Here is a 24,973-nt window from a genome sequence, read left to right as displayed (position 1 = left end):
TTCAGGCAGATTTTATATTTAGGTATGTTTGCTGTCACACTGTATCTTTTTTTTTTTTTTTTTCAGATCTTGGGAAGCTGATGGATGGCACTGGCTAAATCACAATGTAGAAGATTGATGGATTTGATTACATAAAAATAAAAACAGTTCTAAAAGATCATTCACAAAATTCATGAGCAAACAAAAAGCTGGGATAAGATACTTGCATCAAATATAACAAAAAATTACTGTCTGTCCTGTGCATGTTTAGCAGCACTCCTGGCCTCCACTTATTAGGTACTAGTAGCTCTCTCCTAGTTGTGATGACCAAAAATGCCTCCAGACATTGCCAAATGTCCCCTGGAGGAAAAAAATCACTCATCGTTGAGAGCTGCTGCTTTAAAGAGACATGTATATAATGTGAACAAGAATGCAAAATGTGCATGAACATTTAAACCAAAAGAGCCACCTCAAAAAATTTTGGTGTGTGCACCTAGCTCGATTCTATAGAGGCAACTTGATATTCTGGCAACTATTTCTTTTATTTTTTCCTTTTTGCCCTCTAACTATTGAATTTTCAAATTTTGTTAATTCTTTCTCTTTTTTTATTTGTTTCTATTTCAGTTTTTCCCCTGGCTCATCTAAAGTATTTGTTGAATGAAGTGTCCATAAGAGAATTCTTTGAACAGAAGTTTTCCTACTAGTCTTTCCAAACTTCTTGTAGGTTTGCCTTCACATTTGCAGGACAGCTTGTCTGGGTTATTCATTCCTTGTGGGAAATTAATTGGTGCTAAGGTCTATACGCATTGTTCTAATCTGAGTGCCAGTGAATGTATTCTGTCCCTTCTCACCCCTACATGCTTGTGGTATTTTTTTCTTTATCTTAGGGAATTCCCTGGCAGTCCCATGGCTAAGACTCTGCACTTTCACAGCCAAGGGTGCAGGTTAAATTCCTGGTCAGGGAACTAAGATCCCGCAAGCTGTGCTGCGTGCCCCCCACCAAAAAAAAGTAGAAACACCTAGGCATGTTTGATTGTACGTGTGCCAATCCTGGAAGGGATCCCTTGTGCCCTCTCTCTTTTTTTTAAATAAATAAATTTATTTATTTATTTTTGGCTGTGTTGGGTCTTTGTTGCTGCGTGCAGGCTCTCTCCAGCTACGGCAATCAGGGGCTACTCCTCGCTGCAGTGCACGGGCTTCTCATTGTGGTGGCTTCTCCCGTTGGAAGCACGGGCTCTAGGTGCATGGGCCTCAGCAGCTGTGGCACGCAGGCTTCAGTAGTTGTGGCTCATGGGCTCCAGAATGCAGGCTGGGTAGCTGTGGCTCATGGGTTTAGTTGCTCCGTGGCATGTGGGACCTTCCCGGACCAGGGCTTGAACCTGTGTCCCCGGCATTGGCAGGCAGACTCCCAACCACTGCAACCAGTGCCCTCTCATTTTTTAAGCCAAATTCTCCAAATGCTTTTTAATCTTTTGGTGGATCTCTTTTATTGTTCAAGTAATACTTCTGTTGTTTGAAATTGAGTTTTTAATATTTTCTGCTGCATGGGATTGTTTCAGTAGCTTCCTGCCTTTGACTTTTACTTGGATTTTCTCTTAGTTTGGAGCGTTGTCCAGATTCTCTGAGATTCTCCGAGCATGTCAGATCCACCTTGGGTCTTGATTCTCCTCGGACCCTTTCTTATCTCTTGCCACTTTACTTCCCCAACCCCCTTTTTTGGGGTTGGATTACTTTTTTAGGTTTATGTTGTCATTTGATTTGATATTGAATGTTTCGGTTCTGTTTTTTGTATGGCATTCTAGCCCATTTAAGCTCACCTTGCCACCTTCCTGGAATTCTGTATGGCCATTTAATCCTAGGTTGGTTTTGTCTCCTCTTTTTTGTGCTTTTCAGTGTCTTCCCAGCCTTTAATTGGGCACCTGTAGGAAATTCAGAATTATTTTAATATCCATACAATTGTAGTAAATTGGCTATAACTGAACTGTCTAGTATGATTGCCACCAGCCACAAGTGGCTATTTAAACTTAAATTTGATACAGTTTAAAGGTTCAGTTTCTCTGTTGCACTGGTCACATTTCAAGTGCTCAGTAGCCAGTGACTAGTGATGACTGTATTGGACAAGGCAGATGTAGAACATTTCCATCATTGCAGAAAGTTCTATTGGATAGTGCTGGGCTCTAAGATAGATACCATAATGCATGTCAAAAAAATCCCTCAGCTATTTTTTCTCCCTAGTATTCTAATATTTTTGGTGGTTCACTTTGGTGGTTCCCCACCCACCGCCCGCTCCAAAAGGTGATTCAGAATCTGAGTGACTATAAATGAAGGTGGATGGGGACTTGAAAAGTGTAATAAGTTTTTTTGGTGTTTGGATATAATTTGTACTTCGACTTTCCCATGCAGGAAACACAGTGTCTGTGTGTCCTGTACTGTTTGAGTGCTTGATGTAATTTGGCTGCTTTCTCTTTTTCTAGGTGTGCTGAGAGATGGCACTTGTGGGGCTCATCTCTGCCTGAGAATTGGCACTGGAAGAGCTGACTCTGATCCTGGGCTCCTTGTGTGAACAAGCCTTAACTTCCAGCCACTTCAGTCCAAAGGTCAAGTTACTCGTTTTCTCTTAATGATGGGTATTGGTAAGAACACTACATCCAAATCCATGGAGGCTGGAAGTTCAACTGAAGGCAAATATGAAGATGAAGCGAAGCACCCGGCTTTCTTTACTCTTCCGGTAACAGCATTTCCTGTCTTTTTTTCTTCTTAAGTCACTCTAAAGTAGTTTCTGCATTGACTAGGGTTAGCTTTTTTTTTTTTCTTTTTAACCCAAAGAAAGTTTAGTATTAGTTTTCTTTTTTGTTTTGTTTTGTTTTGTTTTATATAGTAGGTTCTTATTAGTCATCAGTTTTATACACATCAGTGTATACATGTCAATCCCAATCGCCCAATTCAGCACACCACCATCCCCACCCCACCGCGGTTTTCCCCCCTTGGTGTACATACGTTTGTTCTCTACATCTGTGTCTCAACTTCTGCCCTGCGCACTGGCTCATCTGTACCATTTTTCTAGGTTCCACATACATGTGTTAATACACGATATTTGTTTTTCTCTTTCTGACTTACTTCACTCTGTATGACAGTCTCTGGATCCATCCACGTCTCAACAAATGACTCAATATCGTTCCTTTTTATGGCTGAGCAATATTCCATTGTATATATGTACCACAACTTGTTTATCCGTTCGTCTGTCGATGGGCATTTAGTTGCTTCCATGACCTGGCTATTGTAAATAGTGCTGCAATGAACATTGGGGTGCATGTGTCTTTTTGAATTATGGTTTTCTCTGGGTATATGCCCAGCAGTGGGATTGCTGGATCATATGCTAATTCTATTTTTAGTTTTTTAAGGACCCTCCATACTGTTCTCCATAGTGGCTGTATCCATTTACATTCCCACCAACAGTGCAAGAGGGTTCCCTTTGCTCCACACCCTCTCCAGCGTTTTGCAGATTTTCTGATGATGCCAATTCTAGCTGGTGTGAGGTGATATCTCATTGTAGTTTTGATTTGCATTTCTCTAATAATTAGTGATGTTGAGCAGCTCTTCATGTGCTTCTTGGCCATCAGTATGTCTTCTTGGGAGAAATGTCTATTTATGTCTTCTGCCCATTTTTGGATTGGGTTGTTTCTTTAATATTGAGCTGCATGAGCTGTTTATATATTTTGGAGATTAATCCTTTGTCCGTTGATTCGTTTGCAAATATTTTCTCCCATTCTGAGGGTTGTCTTTTCGTCTTGTTTATGGTTTCCTTTGCTGTGCAAAAGCTTTGAAGTTTCATTAGGTGCCATTTGTTTATTTTTGGTTTTATTTCCATTTCTCTAGGAGGTGGATCAAAAAAGATCTTGCTGTGATTTATGTCAAAGAGTGTTCTTCCTATGTTTTCCTCTAAGAGTTTTATAGTGTCTGGTCTTACATTTAGGTCTTCAATCCATTTTGAGTTTATTTTTGTGTATGGTGTTAGGGAGTGTTCTAATTTCATTCTTTAACATGTAGCTGTCCAGTTTTCCCAGCACCAGTTATTGAAGAGACTGTCTTTTCTCCATTGTTTATCTTTGCCTCCTTTGACATGATTAGTTGACCGTAGGTGTGTGGGTTTATCTCTGGGCTTTCTATCTTGTTCCATTGATCTATATTTCTGTTTTTGTGCCATTACCATATTGTCTTGATTACTGTAGCTTTGTAGTATAGTCTGAAGTCAGGGAGTCTGATTCCTCCAGCTCCGTTTTATTCCCTCAGGACTGCTTTGGCTCTTCAGGGTCTTTTTTGTCTCCAGATTTTAAGATTATTTGTTCTAGTTCCGTAAAAAATGCCATTGGTAATTTGATAGGGATTGCTTTGAATCTGTAGATTGCTTTGGGTAGTATAGTCATTTTCACAATATTGATACTTCCAATCCAAGAACATGGTATATCTCTCCATCTGTTGGTATCATCTTTAATTTCTTTCATCAGTGTCTTATAGTTTTCTGCATACAGGTCTTTTGTCTCCCTAGGTAGGTTTATTCCTAGGTATTTTATTCTTTTTGTTGCAATAGTAAATGGGAGTGTTTCCTTAATTTCTCTTTCAGATTTTTCATTATTAGTGTATAGGAATCCAAGGGATTTCTGTGCATTAATTTTGTATCCTGCAACTTTACCAAATTCATTGATTAGCTCTAGTAGTTTTCTGGTGGCATTTTTAGGATTCTCTATGTATAGTATCATGTCATCTTCAAACAGTGACAGCTTTACTTCTTCTTTTCCGAGTTGTATTCCTTTTATTTCTTTTACTTTTCTGATTGCCATGGCTGGGACTTCCAAAACTATGTTGAATGATAGTGGTGAGAGTAGACATCCTTGTCTCGTTCCTGATCTTAGAGGAAATGCTTTCAGTTTTTCACCATTGAGAATGATGTTTGCTGTGGGTTTGTCATATATGGCCTTTATTATGTTGAGATAGGTTCCCTCTATGCCCACTTTCTGGAGAGTTTTTATCATAAATGCATGTTGAATTTTGTCAAAAGATTTTTCTGCCTCTATTGAGATGATCATATGGTTTTTGTTTTTTTTTTTTGCTGTACTTGGGCCTCTCACTGTTGTGGCCTCTCCCATTGTGGAGCACAGGCTCCAGACGGGCAGGCTCAGCAGCCACGGCTCAGGGGCCCAGCCGCTCCGCGGCATGTGAGATCTTCCCGGACCGGAGCACGAACCCGTGTCCTCTGCATTGGCAGGCAGACTCTCAGCTACTGCACCACCAGGGAAGACCGATCGTACGGTTTTTATTCTTCAATTTGTTAATATGGTGTATCACATTGATCGATTTGCATATATTGACGAATCCTTGCATTCCTGGGATAAATCCCACTTGATCATGGTGTATGATCCTTTTAATGTGTTGTTGAATTCTGTTTGCTAGTATTTTGTTGAGGATTTTTGCTCTATATTCATCAGTGATATTGGTCTGTAATTATTTTTTCTTGTAGTATCTTTGTCTGATATTGGTATCAGGGTGATGGTGTCCTCATAGAATGAGTTTGGGAGTGTTCCTTCCTCTGCAATTTTTTGGAAGAGTTGGAGAAGGATGGGTGTTAGCTCTTCTCTAAATGTTTGATATACTTCACCTGTGAAGCCATCTGGTCCTGGACTTTTGTTTTTTGGAAGATTTTTAATCACAGTTTCAATTTCATTACTTGTGATTGGTCTGTTCATATTTTCTGTTTCTTCCTGGTTCAGTCTTGGAAGGTTACACCTTTCTAAGAATTTGTCCATTTTTCCAGGGTGTCCATTTTATTGTCATAGAGTTGCTTGTAGTCGTCTCTTAGGATGCTTTGTATTTCTGCGGTGTCTGTTGTAACTTCTCCTTTTTCATTTCTAATTTTATTGATTTGAGTCCTCTCCCTCTTTTTCTTGATGAGCCTGGCTAATGGTTTATCAATTTTGTTGATCTTCTCAAAGAACCAGCTTTTAGTTTTATTGATCTTTGCTATTGTTTTCTTTGTTTCTATTTCATTTATTTCTACTCTGATCTTTATGATTTCTTTCCTTCTGCTAACTTTGGATTTTGTTTGTTCTTCTTTCTCTAGTTCATTTAGGTGTAAGGTAAGATTGTTTATTTGAGGTTTTTCTTGTTTCTTGAGGTAGGCTTGTATAGCTATAAACTTCCCTCTTCGAACTGCTTTTGGCGCATCCCATAGGTTTTGGATCGTCATGTTTTTATTGTCATTTGTTTCTAGGTAATTTTTGATTTCCTCTTTGATTTCTTCAGTGATCTCTTGGTTATTTAATAATGTATTGTTTAGCCTCCATGTGTTTGTGTTTTGTAAGTTTTTTTCCCTGTAATTGATTTCTAATCTCATAGCCTTGTGGTCAGAAAAGATACTTGATATTATTTCAATTTTCTTAAATTTACTGAGGCTTGTTTTGTGACCCAAGGTGTGATGTATCCTGGAGAATGTTCCATGCGCTCTTGAGAAGAAAGTGTAATCTGCTGTTTTTGGATGGAATGTCCTATAAATATTAATTAATCTATCTGGTCTATTGTGTCATTTAAAGCTGGTGTTTCCTTATAAATTTTCTGTTTGGATGATCTGTCCATTGGTGGAAGTGAGGTGTTAAAGTTCCCCACTATTACTGTGTTACTGTTGATTTCTTCTTTTATAGCTGTTAGCAGTTGCCTTATGTATTGAGGTGCTCCTATGTTGGGTGCATATAAATTTATAATTGTATCTTCTTCTTGGATTGATCCCTTGATCATTATATAGTGTCATTCCTTGTCTCTTGTAACATTCTTTATTTTAAAGTCTGCTTTATCTGATATGAGTATTGCTACTCCAGCTTTCTTTTGATTTCCATTTGCATGGAATATCTTTTTCCATCCCCTCACTTTCAGTCTCTATGTGTCCCTAGGTCTGAAGTGGGTCTCTTGTTGACAGCATATAGATGGGTCTTGTTTTTGTATCATTCAGCAAGCCTGTTTCTTTTGGTTGCAGCATTTAATCCATTCACGTTTAAGGTAATTATCAATATGTATGTTCCTATGACCATTTTCTTAATTGTTTTGGGTTTGGTTTTATAGGTCCTTTTCTTCTCTTGTGTTTCCCACTTAGAGAAGTTCCTTTAACATTTGTTGTAGAGCTGGTTTGGTGGTGCTGAATTCTCTTAGCTTTTGCTTGTCTGTAAAGCTTTTGATTTCTCCATCGAATCTGAATGAGATCCTTGCCGGGTAGAGTAATCTTGGTTGTAGGTTCTTCCCTTTCATCACTTTAAGTATATCATGCCACTCCCTTCTGTCTTGCAGAGTTTCTGCTGAGAAATCAGCTGTTAACCTTATGGGAGTTCCCTTGTATGTTATTTGTCGTTTTTCCCTTGCTGCTTTTAATAATTTTTCTTTGTCTTTAATCTTTGCCAATTTGATTACTATGTGTCTCGGTGTGTTTCTCCTTGGGTTTATCCTGTATGGTACTCGCTGCACTTCCTGGACTCTGGTGGCTATTTCCTTTTCCATGTTAGGGAAGTTTTCCTCTATAATCTCTTCAGATATTTTCTCTGGTTCTTTCCCTCTCTCTTCTCCTTCTGGGACCCCTACAATGCAAATGTTGTTGCATTTAATGTTGTCCCAGAGGTCTCTTAGGCTGTCTTCATTTCTTTTCATTCTTTTTTCTTTATTCTGTTCCGCAGGAGTGAATTCCACCATTCTGTCTTCCAGGTCACTTATCCGTTCTTCTGCCTCGGTTATTCTACTATTGATTCCTTCTAGTATAGTTTTCATTTCAGTTATTGTATTGTTCATCTCTGTGTGTTTGTTCTTTAATTCTTCTAGATCTTTGTTAAACATTTCTTGCATCTTCTCGATCTTTGCCTCCATTCTTTCCGAGGTCCTGGATCATCTTCACTATCATTATTCTGAATTCTTTTTCTGGAAGATTGCCTATCTCCACTTCATTTAGTTGTTTTTCTGGGGTTTTATCTTGTTCCTTCATCTGGTACATAGCCCTCTGCCTTTTCATCTTGTCTGTCTTTCTGTGAATGTGGTTTTTGTTCCACAGGCTGCAGGATTGTAGTGCTTCTGCTCTCTGCCCTCTGGTGGATGAGGCTATCTAAGAGGCTTGTGTAAGTTTCCTGATGGGAGGGACTTAGTGGTGGGTAGAGCTGACTGTTGCTCTGGCGGGCAGAGCTCAGTGTAGGATTAGCTTTAATACTCCTGTTTTCAGCGAAGGTTAAGGCATTTGAAAACCAAATCCTTTTCACGCGAGAGAGGCTTTGGGAACCCTGTTGGCTGACAGTGGTTTTGGCTCTGCCTAGAGTCACCTGATGGGATTAACTCCAAGAAGGAAGCATGCCTTGCTGTGAATATTGTGAAACTGGCCCAGTGCTTACTGTGTACTGGAGGATGTTGAAGGCTTAATTTTATCTCCAAAAATGTGTTTTTGTGAAATAACCTGTCACCCAACTTCATACTTGTATTTCAAGGTGGAAGAATGAATGAATGACATTCATTGTTTGGAACCCAACTGTCCATGACTTGTATTATGGCAGTAGCATCAAAGATAGAGGTATTTTGCCTGGACAAGTTATATCAGTCAGAGAAGGTTGATTACACACATTCATTATATTCAACGCTAATATTTTTTCAGATGTGGGATTATGACTTGATGTGTATAAAGTTACCTAAAGTGTTGGTTTAAGAAAGAAAAAAGCTCTTTAGAGGGAACTTGCTTCAGCTGTTTTTCCCTTAATATAGGAAATGAGGTTAATGTCAAGAATACCGTTCTAGGATTCCTTAAAACATGGTCCTAGAATTTGCCTCACTGAAACATTACCCAGTAAGAAAGACGTGAACACGGCATCTTTAAGTACGTTGGTTGCCCTGATTTACAGTTATATTTTGAATTTTACTCTGTGAATTCAGAGAGATGTTCCACTGATTTTACAACTGGTGTTACTTGTTTTCCTTCTTTCTGTAAAGTGAAATTTTGAAACTAGATTTTCTGTTATACTGAAGACTTAAGGTCGACACAGATTATCTAGAGGAAGAGATGTCAGGTTTCCAAGTTTAAATTAGAGCATCTCTGAGGAAAGTTCATGCCTGAATATTGACTTGTCTCTCCTGCGGCATTTGCCCAGCAGACCATTCACCCTCACCCTTCTCCACTTGAGAGACAAAAACTTGAGTACACCTTAGCCACCCACTTGCCTTGTCATTTTGGCTTAGAGTTTTAGGCTTATTTTAGCATTCAGATTGTGATATTGCACCGTTAGCAGTTAAATTCACCAACCTGTTATCAGTTTTCATGTTCACTGTTGTTTCTTGTAGCACTCTCCTTCCCTCTTTGTTCACTTTTTTTTTAAACTACACCAAGGGACTGTGAATGGTCACTGACTTTGTCTTTGCACATCTGAAAATAACTGTATTTTGCTCTCAATTCTTGAATGGACTTCTATTAATTATATACTCCGGTTCTGTCTCCATTTCTCTTTAACTGCTTTCTCATGGTTTGTATATCTTTTTCTAGTGCTTCCTTTTGGCTGGATTCCCTAGTGTTATTTTACAATTTGTTAATTCTTTGTGTACAGTCATGTGTTTATGTTGAAGTTTTATTGCAGTGATTATTTTCTTATTTCTAAAATTACTATTTGGTTTATATCTGCCTTTTTTTTTTTTTTTTCTTTTGTGGTATGCGGGCCTCTCACTGCCGTGGCCTCTCCTGTCGCGGAGCACAGGCTCCGGACGCGTAGGCCCAGCGGCCACAGCTCACGGGCCCAGCCGCTCCGCGGCATGCGGGATCCTCCTGGACCGGGGCACGAACCTGTGTCCCTGCATCGGCAGGCAGACTCTCAACCACTGCGCCACCAGGGAAGCCCTATATCTGCCTATTTTTGTTCTTAATTTCTTGTATGTATGTATTTGTTTTAAAATGTTTGTACTTTTAAATTATTGAGGACCCTAATGTACTAAAGTATTTCTCCAATTGTTCTACTTTCCTCTGGTGTGAAATCCTTGTTTCTTTTGATATTTTCTTCTCTCTCTCTGCCACTCCCCACTTTTTTCTCTATAGTTTTGCCTTTTCCTTTCCGGGATCCAGTCCAGAACCTGTTCTTACAGTGGAGGTCTTCCTGTCTTCTCCCAGTGGGTACAGACCATAACATGAAGGAGTGAGGAGACCCGCTGGCCCCTGAGCACTGAACCTGGTTCTGGTCCTCCCCTTGTGTGGGGACCCTTAAGTCCCTGTTTTTCCATGGGAGCTGCCTGACTGAGGTCTTCCAGGCTCAGAGTCTCGTGGGTTCCAGTGTCCACCCATTCATCGCTTTATGTTTCTTGTATTCTAAAAGGCTTGTCTGTTTTTAGCCTTGCCTATTTTGGGGCTTTCCCAACTCCATTGTTATTTAGGGGTGGGGTTGGGACGGAGTATTCCTCAAAGCATTAATTTCCAGATCCATCTTCAGCAGGATTACAAGTACATGCGAGCTGGGAATGTGGATATAATATGTAGTTAGACATAAATATAATGTGAATATAAAGTAATTTAACACTAGAGCAGTTTCATATAGGGATGTTATGGAATTTTTACTCTAGTCTTGGGCTATAAAAGTAGGCATTATAAAGGGAGAAGAAAAAGAGGAGTAATAGAGTTGGAATCATGGGATTGAGCTAGTGGGAGGAGAGTGAAATATCAAGGGGATAAGCTGTTAAGGTCAGCACATGAATCATCAGGATGACTTAGAACAGGGATGCCAAGAGGTGTGTTAACATGTGCTGCCTCGAGCTTATGAGAAAATGGAAGGTGAAATAATAGAAGGAAAACAGATGAAAACAAAAGCCTATCCAAAAATTTTTATAAAGAAATAGTTCATTTGTTGGAATTTGGGGTTGTAGAAAGTTTTGTTAGAAAATATTTTCTAATACAATAAAAAGAGGAACAGTAGTGCCCATATTTAATCACTAGTGAAATTGCTACCCTAAGAAAACTTAGACAGTAAGATAGAAGACCATTTTGAATGATTTGCTTGTTGATAGGACAGAGGTAGGAGGCTAGGTAAGAGCTGGTCCGTTTTCGCTGCCCAACTGGTAGGATTATTTTGGTCGCTGCCTCTCTGCTCTTAGGAAGTGTGTCTGTCTCTCCCTGTTCCTCATTCAGGGACCACAGGTCTACACACTAATTTCATAGACTCTGATAGCCTTAGAGGTGAAAGTGGCTTTAGAACTTTCCAAGTGGTTCTTTGGGAAGGTGAAATGTAGGGATTTGCCCAAAGCATCTAGCTGACATGGTGTGTTAATTAAGTAAAGTTTATATCCGTTGGATCACATAGGCTCTTGTCCCCAAGGAGTTCACAGCCAGTGAGCAAGGCAGGAGCTGCACATTAGCAACACTAACAACAGGTACAGGGCATTTATCTTCTGAGTTTCACAGATGTTCTTGGGAACGGTCTTCGAAATAAAGAGTTGGGAGTGGTGGTGATTAAACTGCTATAGCTGATGCTCCAGTGGGAGCAGTGGTGAAAAATGAGGCTCAGTTTTTTTTCCTCCAGCTACTTGTCTGTGTGAGCATATGACTGACTTCATGGTTCTGGTTGTGTTTTTGTTTTCTTTTCCCTATAATGTGGCCGCTCAGTGCATTTGAGAAATGGTATTTTGGATTATAGGGTTAGTCCTCCTAAGAGATCTCTAGGGTAGTTTCAAATATAGATGAGTTTTTGGCTGACTTTAAAACACATCTCCCATGGAAAATATGATTGCATTAGACAAAGAGAGGTGTGGGTAAGAGGCAGGAGGTGTTGAGGTGGGGAGAGGACCCTGGCTGTGTTGGGCCCTGGACGCAGGGGCAGCTGAAATGGACCTTGAAGTGAAAGGAGGCAATGTTGGAACATGTTGGGATAGTGCAGAGGAAGGGATCAGCCTGAGCCAAGTCAGGGGTAGAAGAGGAAAGGTGTGGAGGAATGGTGTTAGAACCATTAGGCTGGAAGCCTAGATTCTGGGTGGTTCCTGAGTGATTTGCTAAGGGATTTGGAAGTTTCTACGCTATCAATAAAAAGCTCTCCAAGAGTTTTGACCAGGGGAATAACCCAAAAGGTTGTGCTTTAGAACAAACTGGAGTACGGCACGATTAGACGAAGAAAGAAAAGTGTTGTTTTAGTCACCTGGCTGCTATAACAATTTACAATAGACAGGGTGACTTAAGCCACAAACATTTATTTCTCACAGTTTTGGAGTCACGGAAGAACAAGATCAAGGTACTAGCAGATTTGATTCTTGGTGAGGGCTCTCTTATTGGCTTGTAGATAGCTGCCTTCTCACTGGATCCTGACAAGGCTGACAGAAGCAGCTCTGGTGTCTCTTTTCCCTTTTATAAGAATACTAAGTCTATTATGAGGGTTGTACCCTTATGATCTTATTACCTTCCAAAGCCCCTTCTTTTTTTTTTTTTTACATCTTTATTGGAGTATAATTGCTTTACAATAGTATGTTAGTTTCTACTTTATAACAAAGTGAATCAGTTATACATATACATATGTTCCCAAATCTCTTCCGTCTTGCGTCTCCCTCCCTCCCACCCTCCCTATCCCACCGCTCCAGGTGGTCACAAAGCACCAAGCTGATCTCCCTGTGCTATGCGGCTGCTTCCCACTAGCTATCTACCCTGTGTTTGGTAGTGTATATATATCCATGCCTCTCTCTCGCTTTGTCACAGCTTACCCTTCCCCCTCCCCATATCCTCAAGTCCATTCTCTAGTAGGTCTGTGTCTTTATTCCTGTCTTACCCCTAGGTTCTTCATGACATTTTTTTCCCTTAAATTCCATATATATGTGTTAGCATACAGTATTTGTCTTTCTCTTTCTGACTTACTTCACTCTGTATGACAGACACTACATCTATCCATCTCATTACAAATAGCTCAGTTTTGTTTCTTTCTATGGCTGAGTAATATTCCATTGTATATATGTGCCACATCTTCTTTATCCATTCATCCGATGATGGACACATAGGTTGTTTCCATCTCTGGGCTATTGTAAATAGAGCTGCAATGAACATTTTGGTACATGACTCTTTTTGAATTATGGTTTTCTCAGGGTATATGCCCAGTAGTGGGATTGCTGGGTCATATGGTAGTTCTATTTGTAGTTTTTTAAGGAACCTCCACACTGTTCTCCACAGTGGCTGTATCAATTTACATTCCCACCAAGAGTGCAAGAGGGTTCCCTTTTCTCCACGCCCTCTCCAGCATTTATTGCTTCTAGATTTTTTGATGATGGCCATTCTGACTGGTGTGAGATGATATCTCATTGTAGTTTTGATTTGCATTTCTCTAATGATTAATGATGTTGAGCATTCTTTCATGTGTTTGTTGGCAGTCTGTATATCTTCTTTGGAGAAATGTCTATTTAGGTCTTCTGCCCATTTTTGGATTGGGTTGTTTGTTTTCTTGTTATTGAGTTGCATGAGCTGCTTATAAATTTTGGAGATTAATCCTTTGTCAGTTGCTTCATTTGCAAATATGTTCTCCCATTCTGTGGGTTGTCTTTTGGTCTTGTTTATGGTTTCCTTTGCTGTGCAAAAGCTTTGAAGTTTCATTAGGTCCCATTTGTTTATTTTTGGTTTTATTTCCATTTCTCTAGGAGGTGGGTCAGAAAGGATCTTGCTGTGATTTATGTCATAGAGTGTTCTGCCTGTGTTTTCCTCTAAGAGTTTGATAGTTTCTGGCCTTACATTTAGGTCTTTAATCCACTTTGAGCTTATTTTTGTGTATGGTGTTAGGGAGTGATCTAATCTCATACTTTTACATGTAGCTGTCCAGTTTTCCCAGCACCACTTATTGAAGAGGCTGTCTTTTCTCCACTGTACATTCCTGCCTCCTTTATCAAAGATAAGGTGACCATATGTGCGTGGGTTTACCTCTGGGCTTTCTATCCTCCTCCATTGATCTATCTTTCTGTTTTTGTGCCAGTACCATACTGTCTTGATTACTGTAGCTTTGTAGTATAGTCTGAAGTCAGGGAGCCTGATTCCTCCAGCTCCACTTTTCGTTCTCAAGATTGCTTTGGCTATTCTGGGTTTTTTGTGCTTCCATACAAATTGTGAAAATTTTTGTTCTAGTTCTGTGAAAAATACCAGTGGTAGTTTGATAGGGATTGCATTGAATCTGTAGATTGCTTTGGGTAGTATAATCATCTTCACAGTGTTGATTCTTCCAATCCAAGAACATGGTATATCTCTCCATCTATTTGTATCATCTTTAATTTCTTTCACCAGTGTCTTCTAATTTTCTGCATACAGGTCTTTTGTCTCCTTAGGTAGGTTTATTCCTAGATATTTTATTCTTTTTGTTGCAGTGGTAAATGGGAGTGTTTTCTTAATTTCACTTTCAGATTTTTCATCATTAGTGTATAGAAATGCCAGAGATTTCTGTGCATTAATTTTGTATCCTGCTACTTTACCAAATTCATTGATTAGCTCTAGTAGTTTTCTGGTAGCATCTTTAGGACTCTATGTATAGTATCATGTCATCTGCAAAGAGTGACAGCTTTACTTCTTCTTTTCTGATTTGGATTCCTTTTATTTCCTTTTCTTCTGTGATTGCTGTGGCTAAAACTTCCAAAACTATGTTGAATAAGAGTGGTGAGAGTGGGCAACCTTGTCTCGTTCCTGATCTTAGTGGAAATGCTTTCAATTTTTCACCATTGAGGATGATGTTGGCTGTGGGTTTGTCATATATGGCCTTTACTATGCCTACTTTCTGCAGGGTTTTTATCATAAATGGATGTTGAATTTTGTCAGAAGCTTTCTCTGCATCTATTGAGATGATCATATGGTTTTTCTCCTTCAATTTGTTAATATGGTTTATCACATTGATTGATTTGCTTATATTAAAGAATCCTTGCATTCCTGGAATAAACCCCACTTGATCATGGTGTATGATCCTTTTTTTTTTTTTGGCGATACACGGGCCTCTCACTGTTGTGGCCTCTCTTGTTGCAGAGCACAGGCTCTGGACGCGCAGGCTCAGCAGCCATGGCTCACGGGCCCAGCCGCTCCACAGCATGTGGGATTTTCCCAGACTGGGGCATGAACCTGTGTCCCCTGTATCGGCAGGCGGACTCTCAACCGCTGCGCCACCAGGGAAGTCCTGTATCATCCTTTTAACGTGCTGTTAGATTCTGTTTGCTAGTATTTTGTTGAGGATTTTTGCATCTATGTTCATCAGTGATATTGGCCTGTAGTTTTCTTTCTTTGTGACATCCTTGTCTGGTTTTGGTATCAAGGTGATGGTGGCCGCGTAGAATGAGTTTGGGAGTGTTCCTCCCTCTGCTATATTTTGGAAGAGTGTGAGAAGGATAGGTGTAAGCTCTTCTCTAAATGTTTGATAGACTTTGCCTGTGAAGCCATCTGCTCCTGGGCTTTTGTTTGTTGGAAGATTTTTAATCACAGTTTCAATTTCAGTGCTTGTGATTGGTCTGTTCATATTTTCTATTTCTTCCTGATTCAGTCCTGGCAGGTTGTACATTTCTAAGAATTTGTCCATTTCTTCCAGGATGTCCATTTTATTTGCATAGTGTTGCTTGCTTGTAGTAATATCTCATGATCTTTTGTATTTCTGCAATGTCAGTTGTTACTTCTTTTTCATTTCTAATTCTACTGATTTGAGTCCTCTCCCTTTTTTTCTTGATGAGTCTGGCTAATGGTTTATCAATTTTGTTTATCTTCTGAAAACACCAGCTTTTAGTTTTATTGATCTTTGCTATCGTTTCCTTCATTTGTTTTTCATTTATTTCTGATCTGATTTTTATGATTTCTTTCCTTCTGCTAACTTTAGGGGGTTTTTGTTCTTCTTTCTCTAATTGCTTTAGGTGCAAGGTTAGGTTGTTAATTCGAGATGTTTCCTGTTTCTTAAGGTAGGATTGTATTGCTATAAACTTCCCTCTTAAACTGCTTTTGCTGCATCCCATAGGTTTTGGGTCATCATGTCTCCTTTGTCATTTGTTTCAAGGTATTTTTTAATTTCCTCTTTGATTTCTTCAGTGATCACTTCGTTATTAAGTAATGTATTGTTTAGCCTCCATGCGTTTGTATTTTTTACAGATCTTTTCCTGTAATTGATATCTAGTCTCATAGCATTGTGGTCGGAAAAGATACTTGATACAATTTCAGTTTTCTTAAATTTACCAAGGCTTGGTTTGTGACCCAAGATATGATCTATCCTGGAGAATGTTCCATGAGCACCTGAGAAAAATGTGTATTCTGTTGTTTTTGGATGGAATGTCCTATAAATATCAATTAAGTCCATCTTGTTTAATGTATCATTTAAAGCTTGTGTTTCCTTATTTATTTTCATTTTGGATGATCTGTCCATTGGTGAAAGTCGGGTGTTAAAGTCCCCTACTATGAATGTGTTACTGTCGATTTCCTCTTTTATGGCTGTTAGTATTTGCCTTATGTATTGAGGTGCTCCTATGTTGGGTGCATAAATATTTACAATTGTTATATCTTCTTCTTGGATCGATCCCTTGATCATTATGTAGTGTCCTTCTTTGTCTCTTCTAATATTCTGTATTTTAAAGTCTATTTTGTCTGATATGAGAATTGCTACTCCAGATTTCTTTTGGTTTCCATTTGCAGGAAATACCTTTTTCCATCCCCTTACTTTCAGTCCGTATGTGTCTCTAGGTCTGAAGTGGGTCTCTTGTAGACAGCAGATATATGGGTCTTGTTTTTGTATCCATTCAGCTAATCTGTGTCTTTTGGAGGGAGCATTTAGTCCATTTACATTTAAGGTAATTATCGATATGTATGTTCCTATTCCCATTTTCTTAATTGTTTTGGGTTCGTTATTGTAGGTCTTTTCCTTCTCTTGTGTTTCTTGCCTAGAGAAGTTCCTTTATCAGTTGTAAAGATGGTTTGGTGGTGCTGAACTCTCTCAGCTTTTGATTGTCTGTAAAGATTTTAATTTCTCCATCAAATCTGAATGACATCCTTGCTGGGTACAGTAATCTTGGTTGTAGCTTTTTCTCCTTCATCACTTTAAATATGTCCAGCCAGTCCTTTCTGGCTTACAGAGTTTTTGCTGAAAGATCAGCTGTTAACCTTATGGGGATTCCCTTGTGTGTTATTTGTTGTTTTTCCCTTGCTGCTTTTAATATGTTTTCTTTGTATTTAATTTTTGACAGTTTGATTAATATGTGTCTTGGCATATTTCTCCTTGGATTTATCCTGTATTGGACTGTCTGTGCTTCCTCGACTTGATTAACTATTTCCTTTCCCATATTAGGGAAGTTTTCAACTATAATCTCTTTAAATATTTTCTCAGTCCCTTTCTTTTCTCTTCTTCTTCTGGAACCCCTGTAATTCGAATGTTGGTGTGTTTAATGTTGTCCCAGAGGCATCTGAGACTGTCCTCAGTTTTTTTCATTCCTTTTTCTTTATTCTGCTCTGCAGTAGTTATTTCCACTATTTTATCTTCCAGGTCACTTATCCGTTCTTCTGCCTCAGTTATTCTGCTATTGATCCCATCTAGAGTATTTTTAATTTAATTTATTGTGTTGTTCATCATTGTTTGTTTCATCTTTAGTTCTTCTAGGTCCTTGTTAAATGTTTCTTGCATTTTCTCTATTCTGTTTCCAAGATTTTGGATCATCTTTACTTTCATTATTTGAATTCTTTTTCAGGTAGACTGCCTATTTCCTCTTCATTTGTTAGGTCTGGTGGGTTTTTATCTTGCTCCTTCTTCTGCTGTGTGTTTTTCTGTCTTCTCATTTTGCTTATCTTACTGTGTTTGGGGCCTCCTTTTTGCGGGCTGCAGGTTCGTAGTTCCCATTGTTTTTGGTGTCTGTCCCCAGTGGCTAAGGTTGGTTCAGTGGGTTGTGTAGGCTTCCTGGTGGAGGGGACTAGTGCCTATGTTCTGGTGGATGAGGCTGGATCTTGTCTTTCTGGTGCGCAGGTCCACGTTTGGTGGTGTGTTTTGGGATGTCTGTGGAGTTAGTATGATTTTAGGCAGCCTCTGTGCTAATGGGTGGGGCTGTGTTTCTGTCTTGCTAGTTGTTTGGCCTAGGGTGTGCAGCACTGTAGCTTGCTGGTCATTGAGTGAAGCTGGGTGCTGGTGTTGAGATGGAGATCTCTGGGAGATTTTCGCCATTTGATATTATGTGGAGCTGGGAGGTCTCTTGTGGACCAGTGTCCTGAAGTTGGCTCTGCCACCTCAGAGGCACAGCACTGACTCCTGGCTGCAGCACCAAGAGCCTTTCATCCACACGGCTCAGAATAAAAGGGAGAAGAAGTAGAAAGAAAGAATTAGTAGAAAGAAAGAATTAGTAGAAAGAAAGAAAGAAAGAAAGAAAGGAGGGAGGAAGGAGGGAAGGAAGGAAGGAAAAAAAGAAAGAAAGAAGATAAAGTAAAATAAAGTAAGGTAAAATATAATAAAGTTATCAAAACAAAAAAGTATTAAGAAAAAAAGTTAAAAAAAAAAACCAAAATGGACAGATAGAACCCCAGGACAAATGGTGGAAGTAAAGCTATACAGACAAAATCTCACACAGAAGCATACACATGCACACTCAGAAAAAGCGGAAAAGGGGAAAAAATCATAAATCTTGCTCTCAAAGTCCACCTCCTCAGTTTGGGATGATTCGTTGTCTAAAGGAGGGAGGGAGGGAAGGAAGGAAAGAAGATAAAGTAAAATAAAATAAAGTTATTAAAATAAAAAATAATTATTAAGGAAAAAAATTAAAAAAAAAAAAACGGACGGATAGAACCCTAGGACAAATGGTGGAAGCAAAGCTATACAGACAAAATCTCACACAGAAGCATACACATGAACACTCACAAAAAGAGGAAAAGGGGAAAAAATAATAAATCTTGCTCTCAAAGTCCACCTCCTCAATTTGGGATGATTCGTTGTCTATTCAGGTATTCCACAGATGCAGGGTACATCAAATTGATTGTGGAGCTTTAATCCGCGCTTCTGAGGCTGCTGGGAGAGATTTCCCTTTCTCTTCTTTGTAATCACAGCTCCCAGGGGCTCAGCTTTGGATTTGGCCCCGCCTCTGCATGTAGGTCGCCGGGAGGGCGTCTGTTCTTCGATCAGACAGGACGGGGTTAAAGGAGCCGCTGATTTGGGGGCTCTGACTCACTCAGGCAGGGGGGACGGAGGGGCACGGAGTGAGGGGCAGAGGCCGGCGGGACGTTGTACCAGCCTGAGGCGCGCCGTGCGTTCTCCCGGGGGAGTTGTCCCTGGATCCTGGGACCCTGGCAGTGGCTGGCTGCACAGGCTCCCCGGAACGGGGGTGGGGATAGTGACCTGTGCTCGCACACAGGCTTCTTGGTGCCGGCAGCAGCAGCCTTAGCGTCTCATGCCCGTCTCTGGGGTCCGCGCTTTTAGCCGTGGCTCGCGCCCGTCTCTGGAGCTCCTTTAAGCAGCACTCTTAATCCCCTCTCCTCGCGCACCAGGAAACAAAGAGGGAAGAAAAAGTCTCTTGCCTCTTCGGCAGGTCCAGACTTTTCCCCGCACTCCCTCCCGGCTAGCCGTGGCACACTAACCCCCTGCAGGCTGTGTTCGTGTTGCCAACCCCAGTCCTCTCCCTGCGCTCCGACGAAGCCCGAGCCTCAGCTCCCGGCCCCGCCCGCCCCGGCGAGTGAGCAGACAAGCCTCTCTGGCTGGTGAGTGCTGGTTGGCACCGATCCTCTGTGCGGGAATCTCTCCCCGCTTTGCCCTCCGCACCCCTGTTGCTGTGCTCTCTTCCGCGGCTCCGAAGCTTTCCCCCTCCACCACCCGCAGTCTCCGCCCGCGAAGGGGTTCCTAGTGTGTGGAAACCTTTCCTCCTTCACAGCTCCCTCCCACTGGTGTCGGTCCCGTCCCTATCGTTTTGTCTGTGTTTATTCTTTTTTGTTTTGCCCTGCCCAGGTACATGTGGAGTTTCTTGACTTTTGGGAGGTCTGAGGTCTTTTGCCAGCGTTCTGTAGGTGTTCTGTAGGAGTTGTTCCACGGGTAGATGTATTTCTGGTGTATCTGTGGGGAGGAAGGTGATCCCCGCGTCTTACTCTTCCACCATCTTCCTGGAAGCTCGCCCTTCCTTCTAATCACGTTGGGAGTTAAGGCTTCAACATATGAATCTGGGGAGGGGGGGACAAAATGTTCAGTCCATAACAGGTATCTGTTGCAATAATCATTTAGCAAATATTTATTGAACACATTCTGTATAACAGGTGGCCCTTATCTATGCATAAAACCTTACAACTTACTCTTTTCCCTCAAGTAGTGAATGAGCCAGAGCAGTGAGTAGACAATTCCAGCACAGTAGAGTGAGCACTGCAGTAGGGATTCCTATAGCGTGCAACAGGAGCCCACTGGAAGGCCTCCAGACTCTTTTTGGGATGACTCGTTGGGGTGAAGACAGGTTAGGACAGGGAGAGTCGGGGAGACCTGAGAGATACCAAAGTCTTAAGCATGGGTAAGTACAGTAGGAGTGGAGGTGAGGCTGACAGAAGAGATGCCAAGGAGATCTTGAGGGCTGAGAGAGAGGACTGAGAGTTAAGGGTGATATTAAGATTTATATAAAGGAAACTGGTTGTGTGATGGTACCTTTGCAGGAAATAAGGAGTCCAGGGAAAATCATAGGCTTGAAGGGTGGGGAAGATGGAAGATAATGGGTTTCATTTGAACAATTGTGGATTTGAAATGCTGATGATACTCCTAGATCCTCTAGGAATTGGGGGTGTGGAACCTGGAGCAGAGAGAGAGCAGGAGTGCAATAATAATAATAATAATAATAAATTTTTAAAAAGACTTGGGGCTAAGGTGGCTGGTGGCTGAATCTGAAGAGGCGGATATTGCCAGGGAGAGAGCTGAAATAGGAAGAAAGGAGAGTTGAGGACCTCACTGCTGGAGATGCCCACATGTGGGTGTCTCAGAGCATTGGCACCAGGGCATCACTGCCTGCTAGGGCCTTACTTCATCCTGGCTTTCCAAAACATAAACATTGAAGAGTGACCAATAGGGCAGCTCTGTATTCGTTTTTTTCTCTAGATCTGTGCCACCCCTAGGTTCTCTAGCTCTTGTGCTACCAGCTACTAGCCACATCTGGCTGTTTAAATGTAAGTTAATTAAAATTAAATAAAATCTAAAATCTAGTTCCTCAGTTGCACTAGTCAGCTTTTTAAAAAACTTGCTGGTAAGGGCCTTCCTAGACTCTAAAATGCAGGCTCTTATTTCCTTGTTTGCTTTGGAGTCTGAAGCTGGGCCTCAGGCTGGCTGTTAAGATATTTAGAGACTGGTGTGCTGGAGTGTAGGGAGGTGGGGCAGTGGGAATCAAAGCTGTCTGTTCCTCAGAACCAGGTTTGGGGAAGGTATCTCGAGTGGGTTGCTGGTGGGGTGTGTGTTCAGGGTCTCACTTGGGCATCCTGTGTTAGATAACTGCTTCCTCAAATGTCACAAGTGCTGATTTTTAAAAAACTCCTATGGGAGGAAATCACAATGTCTTTAAACAAAATAAAAGAAAGACCCATGAAAATAAAGAGAAAAAGAATAAGTCTATAAATAGAGGAAGAATAATGAACGGATCACATTAAGAACAAGAGACATGCAAAGCCCCAAGATTGATAGAAATTAGATCATATGATCAGTGTTGATATTAAATAGAAGGATAGCAAAAGATCTTCTCCTTATCCCATGGGAATCTTGTTAGGCAAGTTTGTGTGCTTTTAAAGGCAGCTAGGAAATGTGTAAGGGGTGAATGCAGCCTGGCAAGAAATTGGAACCAGAAAAACAAAAAGAGTCTTGAAGAACTGCCATACCCTAAGGACACCGGCCGGGGAAGCACAGCCAGGACAAAGTCATGTGCTGCCTCTGCAGTCCTCCTGTGTTGGTAGCTCCTGTATCTTCTGAACCTGGAAGGGCATCCAGGGAAAACCAAGTAAATAGCTTAAACTTACTGTTGGCAAAGGCCCACCTATAATACAGTCTGATGTTTCCACCACCCAGTTCTGGGCTGGGTGAAGTGCTTAGGGTGCCTTAAGTTTTTATTTTCTCTCCTTCTAATAGGCTCTGTGAGAATATTTGAGTCTCCTCTCTTGGGTACCAAGAGTGGATCATTCAGTCTGGAGATATTATGGACAGAGGAGTAGCTTTATTTGGTTCAGTTTTAACAAGGAATGGGAGAAATACTCATCAGTGTTCATACAAATCCGCTATTTGTTTCAGATTTCCCTAGTGTATTTTCTTCAGAGCCATATAATGTTAGGAACCCATAATGCCCCCAACATGGTGGGTACCACACAAACCTGGTAATAAGCTACTTATAGCCCACTTGAGGTGTGAAGTAATAGAAAATATGTAAGTTGGTCTTTGCCCCTGGTTCCTGGCACAGAACCCCTGTGTAATTTCTGAACTCCTTGTAATTTCCTAAGTGAAAAGAACACTAGGAGCATCATGTTCTAACAAGATGACTCTGTGTGGGCTTCTGGATGGTGACTGGTCACCAAAAAGACAAAGCCATGATTTGAAGCTTGGCATTTTCAGCCTCATATCTCATCCTCTAGAGAGGGAGAGGGGCTAGAAATGGAGTTAATGATTGATCATGCCTACTTGAGGAAGCCTCCATACAAGCCAATAGTAGAGAGTTTGGAGAACTCCTAGGTTGGTGAAAACATTCACACCAGGAGGGTGATGCACCACAGCTCCACAGGGACAGAAGCTCCTGTGCTCGGGCCCCTCCTAGACCTCACTCTCTGTATCTCTTCATCTGGCTGTTCATCTGTATCCTTTATCATATCCTTTAATAAACTGGTAAACATAAGTGTTTCCCTGAGTTCTGTGAGCTCTAGCAAATTAATCAAACCTGGGGAGGGGGTCGTGGGGACCTCCAATTTGTAGACAAATTGGACAGAAGTTGTGGGTAAAGCTGGGGTTACTACTTGAGATTGGTATCAGAAGTAGCAGGGGCAGTAGTCATGTGGGACTGAGCCCTTAACCTGTGGGCTCTGACACTCTTATCTAGGTAGACAGTATCAGAGTTGAGTTAAATTGTATTGGGTTGGCCAAAAGGTTCGTTCGTTTTTTTCCATAAGATGGCTCTAGTAGCACTTAGTTGTCTTTAACTTCATTCCAAACAATTTTGTTAGATTGTATTGTGACAGCTGTCATATCAGCGTGCATTTAAAAAAAGACATCAAAATTGGTGAATTTTTGTGTAGCCATTTTAATGTTGAAGATGGAAGAAAAACAACATTTTTGGTATATTATGCTTTATTATTTCAAGGAAGGTAAAAACGCAACAGAAATGCAAAAAAAAAAAAAAAGGATTTTTGCAGTATATGGAGAAGGTGCTGTGACTGATCGAATGTGTCAAAAGTGGTTTGTGCAGTTTCATGCTGGAGATTTCTTGCTAGATGATACTCCATGGTTGGGTAGATTAGTTGAAGTTGATAGTGATCAAATCGAGACATTAATTGAGAAGAGTCAATGTTATATACCACACAGGAGATAGCCGACATACTCAAAATATCCAAACCAAGTGCTGAAAATCGTTTGCACCAGCTTGGTTATGTGAATCACTTTGATGTGTGGCTTCTACATAAGTTAAGTGGAAAAAAACCTTCTTGACCATATTTCCGCATGCAATTCTCTATTGAAACGTAATGAAAACGTTCCGTTTTAAAAACAAATTGTGATGGGCGATGAAAAGTGGATATTGTACAATAATGTGGAATGGAAGAGATCGTGGGGCAAGCTAAATGAACCACCACCAACCACACCAGAGGCCAGTCTTCATCCAAAGAAGGTGATGTGTATATGGTGGGATTGGAAGGGAGTCTTCTATTATGAGCTCCTTCCGGAAAACCAAACAATTAATTCCAACAAGTGCTGTTCCCAATTAGACCAACTGAAAGCAGCACTCGACGAAAAGCGTCCAGAATTAGTCAACAGAAAATGCATAATCTTCCATCAGGGTAACGCAAGACTGCATGTTTCTTTGACAACCAGGCAAAAACGATTACAGCTTGGCTGGAAAGTTCTGATTCATCCACCATATTCACCAGACATTGCACCTTTGGATTTCCATTTATTTAGATCTTTACAAAATTCTCTTAATGGAGAGAATTTCAATTCCCTGGAAGACTGTAAAAGGCACCTGGAACAGTTCTTTGCTCAAAAAGATAAAAAGTTTTGGAAGAATGGAATTATGAAGTTGCCTGAAAAGTGGCAGAAGGTAGTGGAACAAAAGTTTGAATACATTGTTTAATAAAGTTCTTAGTGAAAATGAAAAATATTCTGTGTGAGTAGTAAAGGAGATACACAGGAAAGAAAGATGCAGGAGGTAGACCAAACTGGGTTTTTCTAATATAGCAGGAGGTATGGCAAGTTGACAAACAAACCATAGTGTTAGGGTTTGAATTCAGTAAGGGTGCTGTGAGAGTGCCCACAAGGGACCCCTGCCCAGCCACAGAGGAGATCACATCAGAGTCCTGAAAATGTCTGGGTGTAGCAGGTTCAGGGGAGGGAGAATGAGGGCCTTTTGGCTGGGGGAACAGTGGAACCATGTTCACTCTGGGCACAAGTTCAGTGTAAACAGTACAGCAGAGTTGGGTTGGGTAATGGAGGTGCTCATGAACGGTTGTAGCAAAATCAATTGCATTCAAGTTTTAGGGTAGAGAATTCCTGCTGTGGGCACTGGGAGTGGAAGGGTCTGGAGATTGGAAGGAGAGTTAGGGTATTAGAGCAGTTCAGGTGGGAACTGATCGTGACCTGATCTGGGAGAGTAGGAAGGAAAGGAATTCTTTCCTTCCCAAACGCTCCATGTGAGGCGCTGGGAACACAGGTTCCTGCTGCCGTGAAATTGATCTCCTGGTGGTGGTGAGAGGAGACAAAAAATAAACAACTAAGCAGAAGCATCATGTAGTGGCTGTTGACAAATTCTGTGAAGAAAATAAATCAAGGAAGGGGGATAGTGAGGAATAGAATATAAAGTCAGATAGGGGTGA

At 40.8% G+C, this 24,973-nt stretch overlaps 1 protein-coding gene across 2 annotated transcripts in view; it reads left to right on the top strand.

The window, feature by feature from the left end:
* The window catches only part of SLC23A2 (solute carrier family 23 member 2), a 150,220-nt gene that overhangs the window by 48,280 nt on the left and 76,967 nt on the right, over window positions 1-24,973 (top strand). For both annotated transcript variants that reach the window (XM_029220428.1, XM_029220429.1), the window contains exon 2: window positions 2,454-2,707. In XM_029220428.1, the coding sequence (XP_029076261.1) occupies window positions 2,600-2,707 (108 nt within the window). In that variant the 5' untranslated portion in view covers window positions 2,454-2,599. The remainder of the gene's footprint in view (window positions 1-2,453; window positions 2,708-24,973) is intronic.

This window comes from Monodon monoceros, unplaced genomic scaffold (genome assembly GCF_005190385.1).
Source record: "Monodon monoceros isolate NGI ecotype Baffin Bay Population unplaced genomic scaffold, NGI_Narwhal_1 Super_Scaffold_13, whole genome shotgun sequence".
NCBI lineage: Eukaryota > Metazoa > Chordata > Mammalia > Artiodactyla > Monodontidae > Monodon > Monodon monoceros.
Note: the sequence above shows the minus strand (reverse complement) of the source record. Positions and strands in the feature narration are given on the sequence as shown.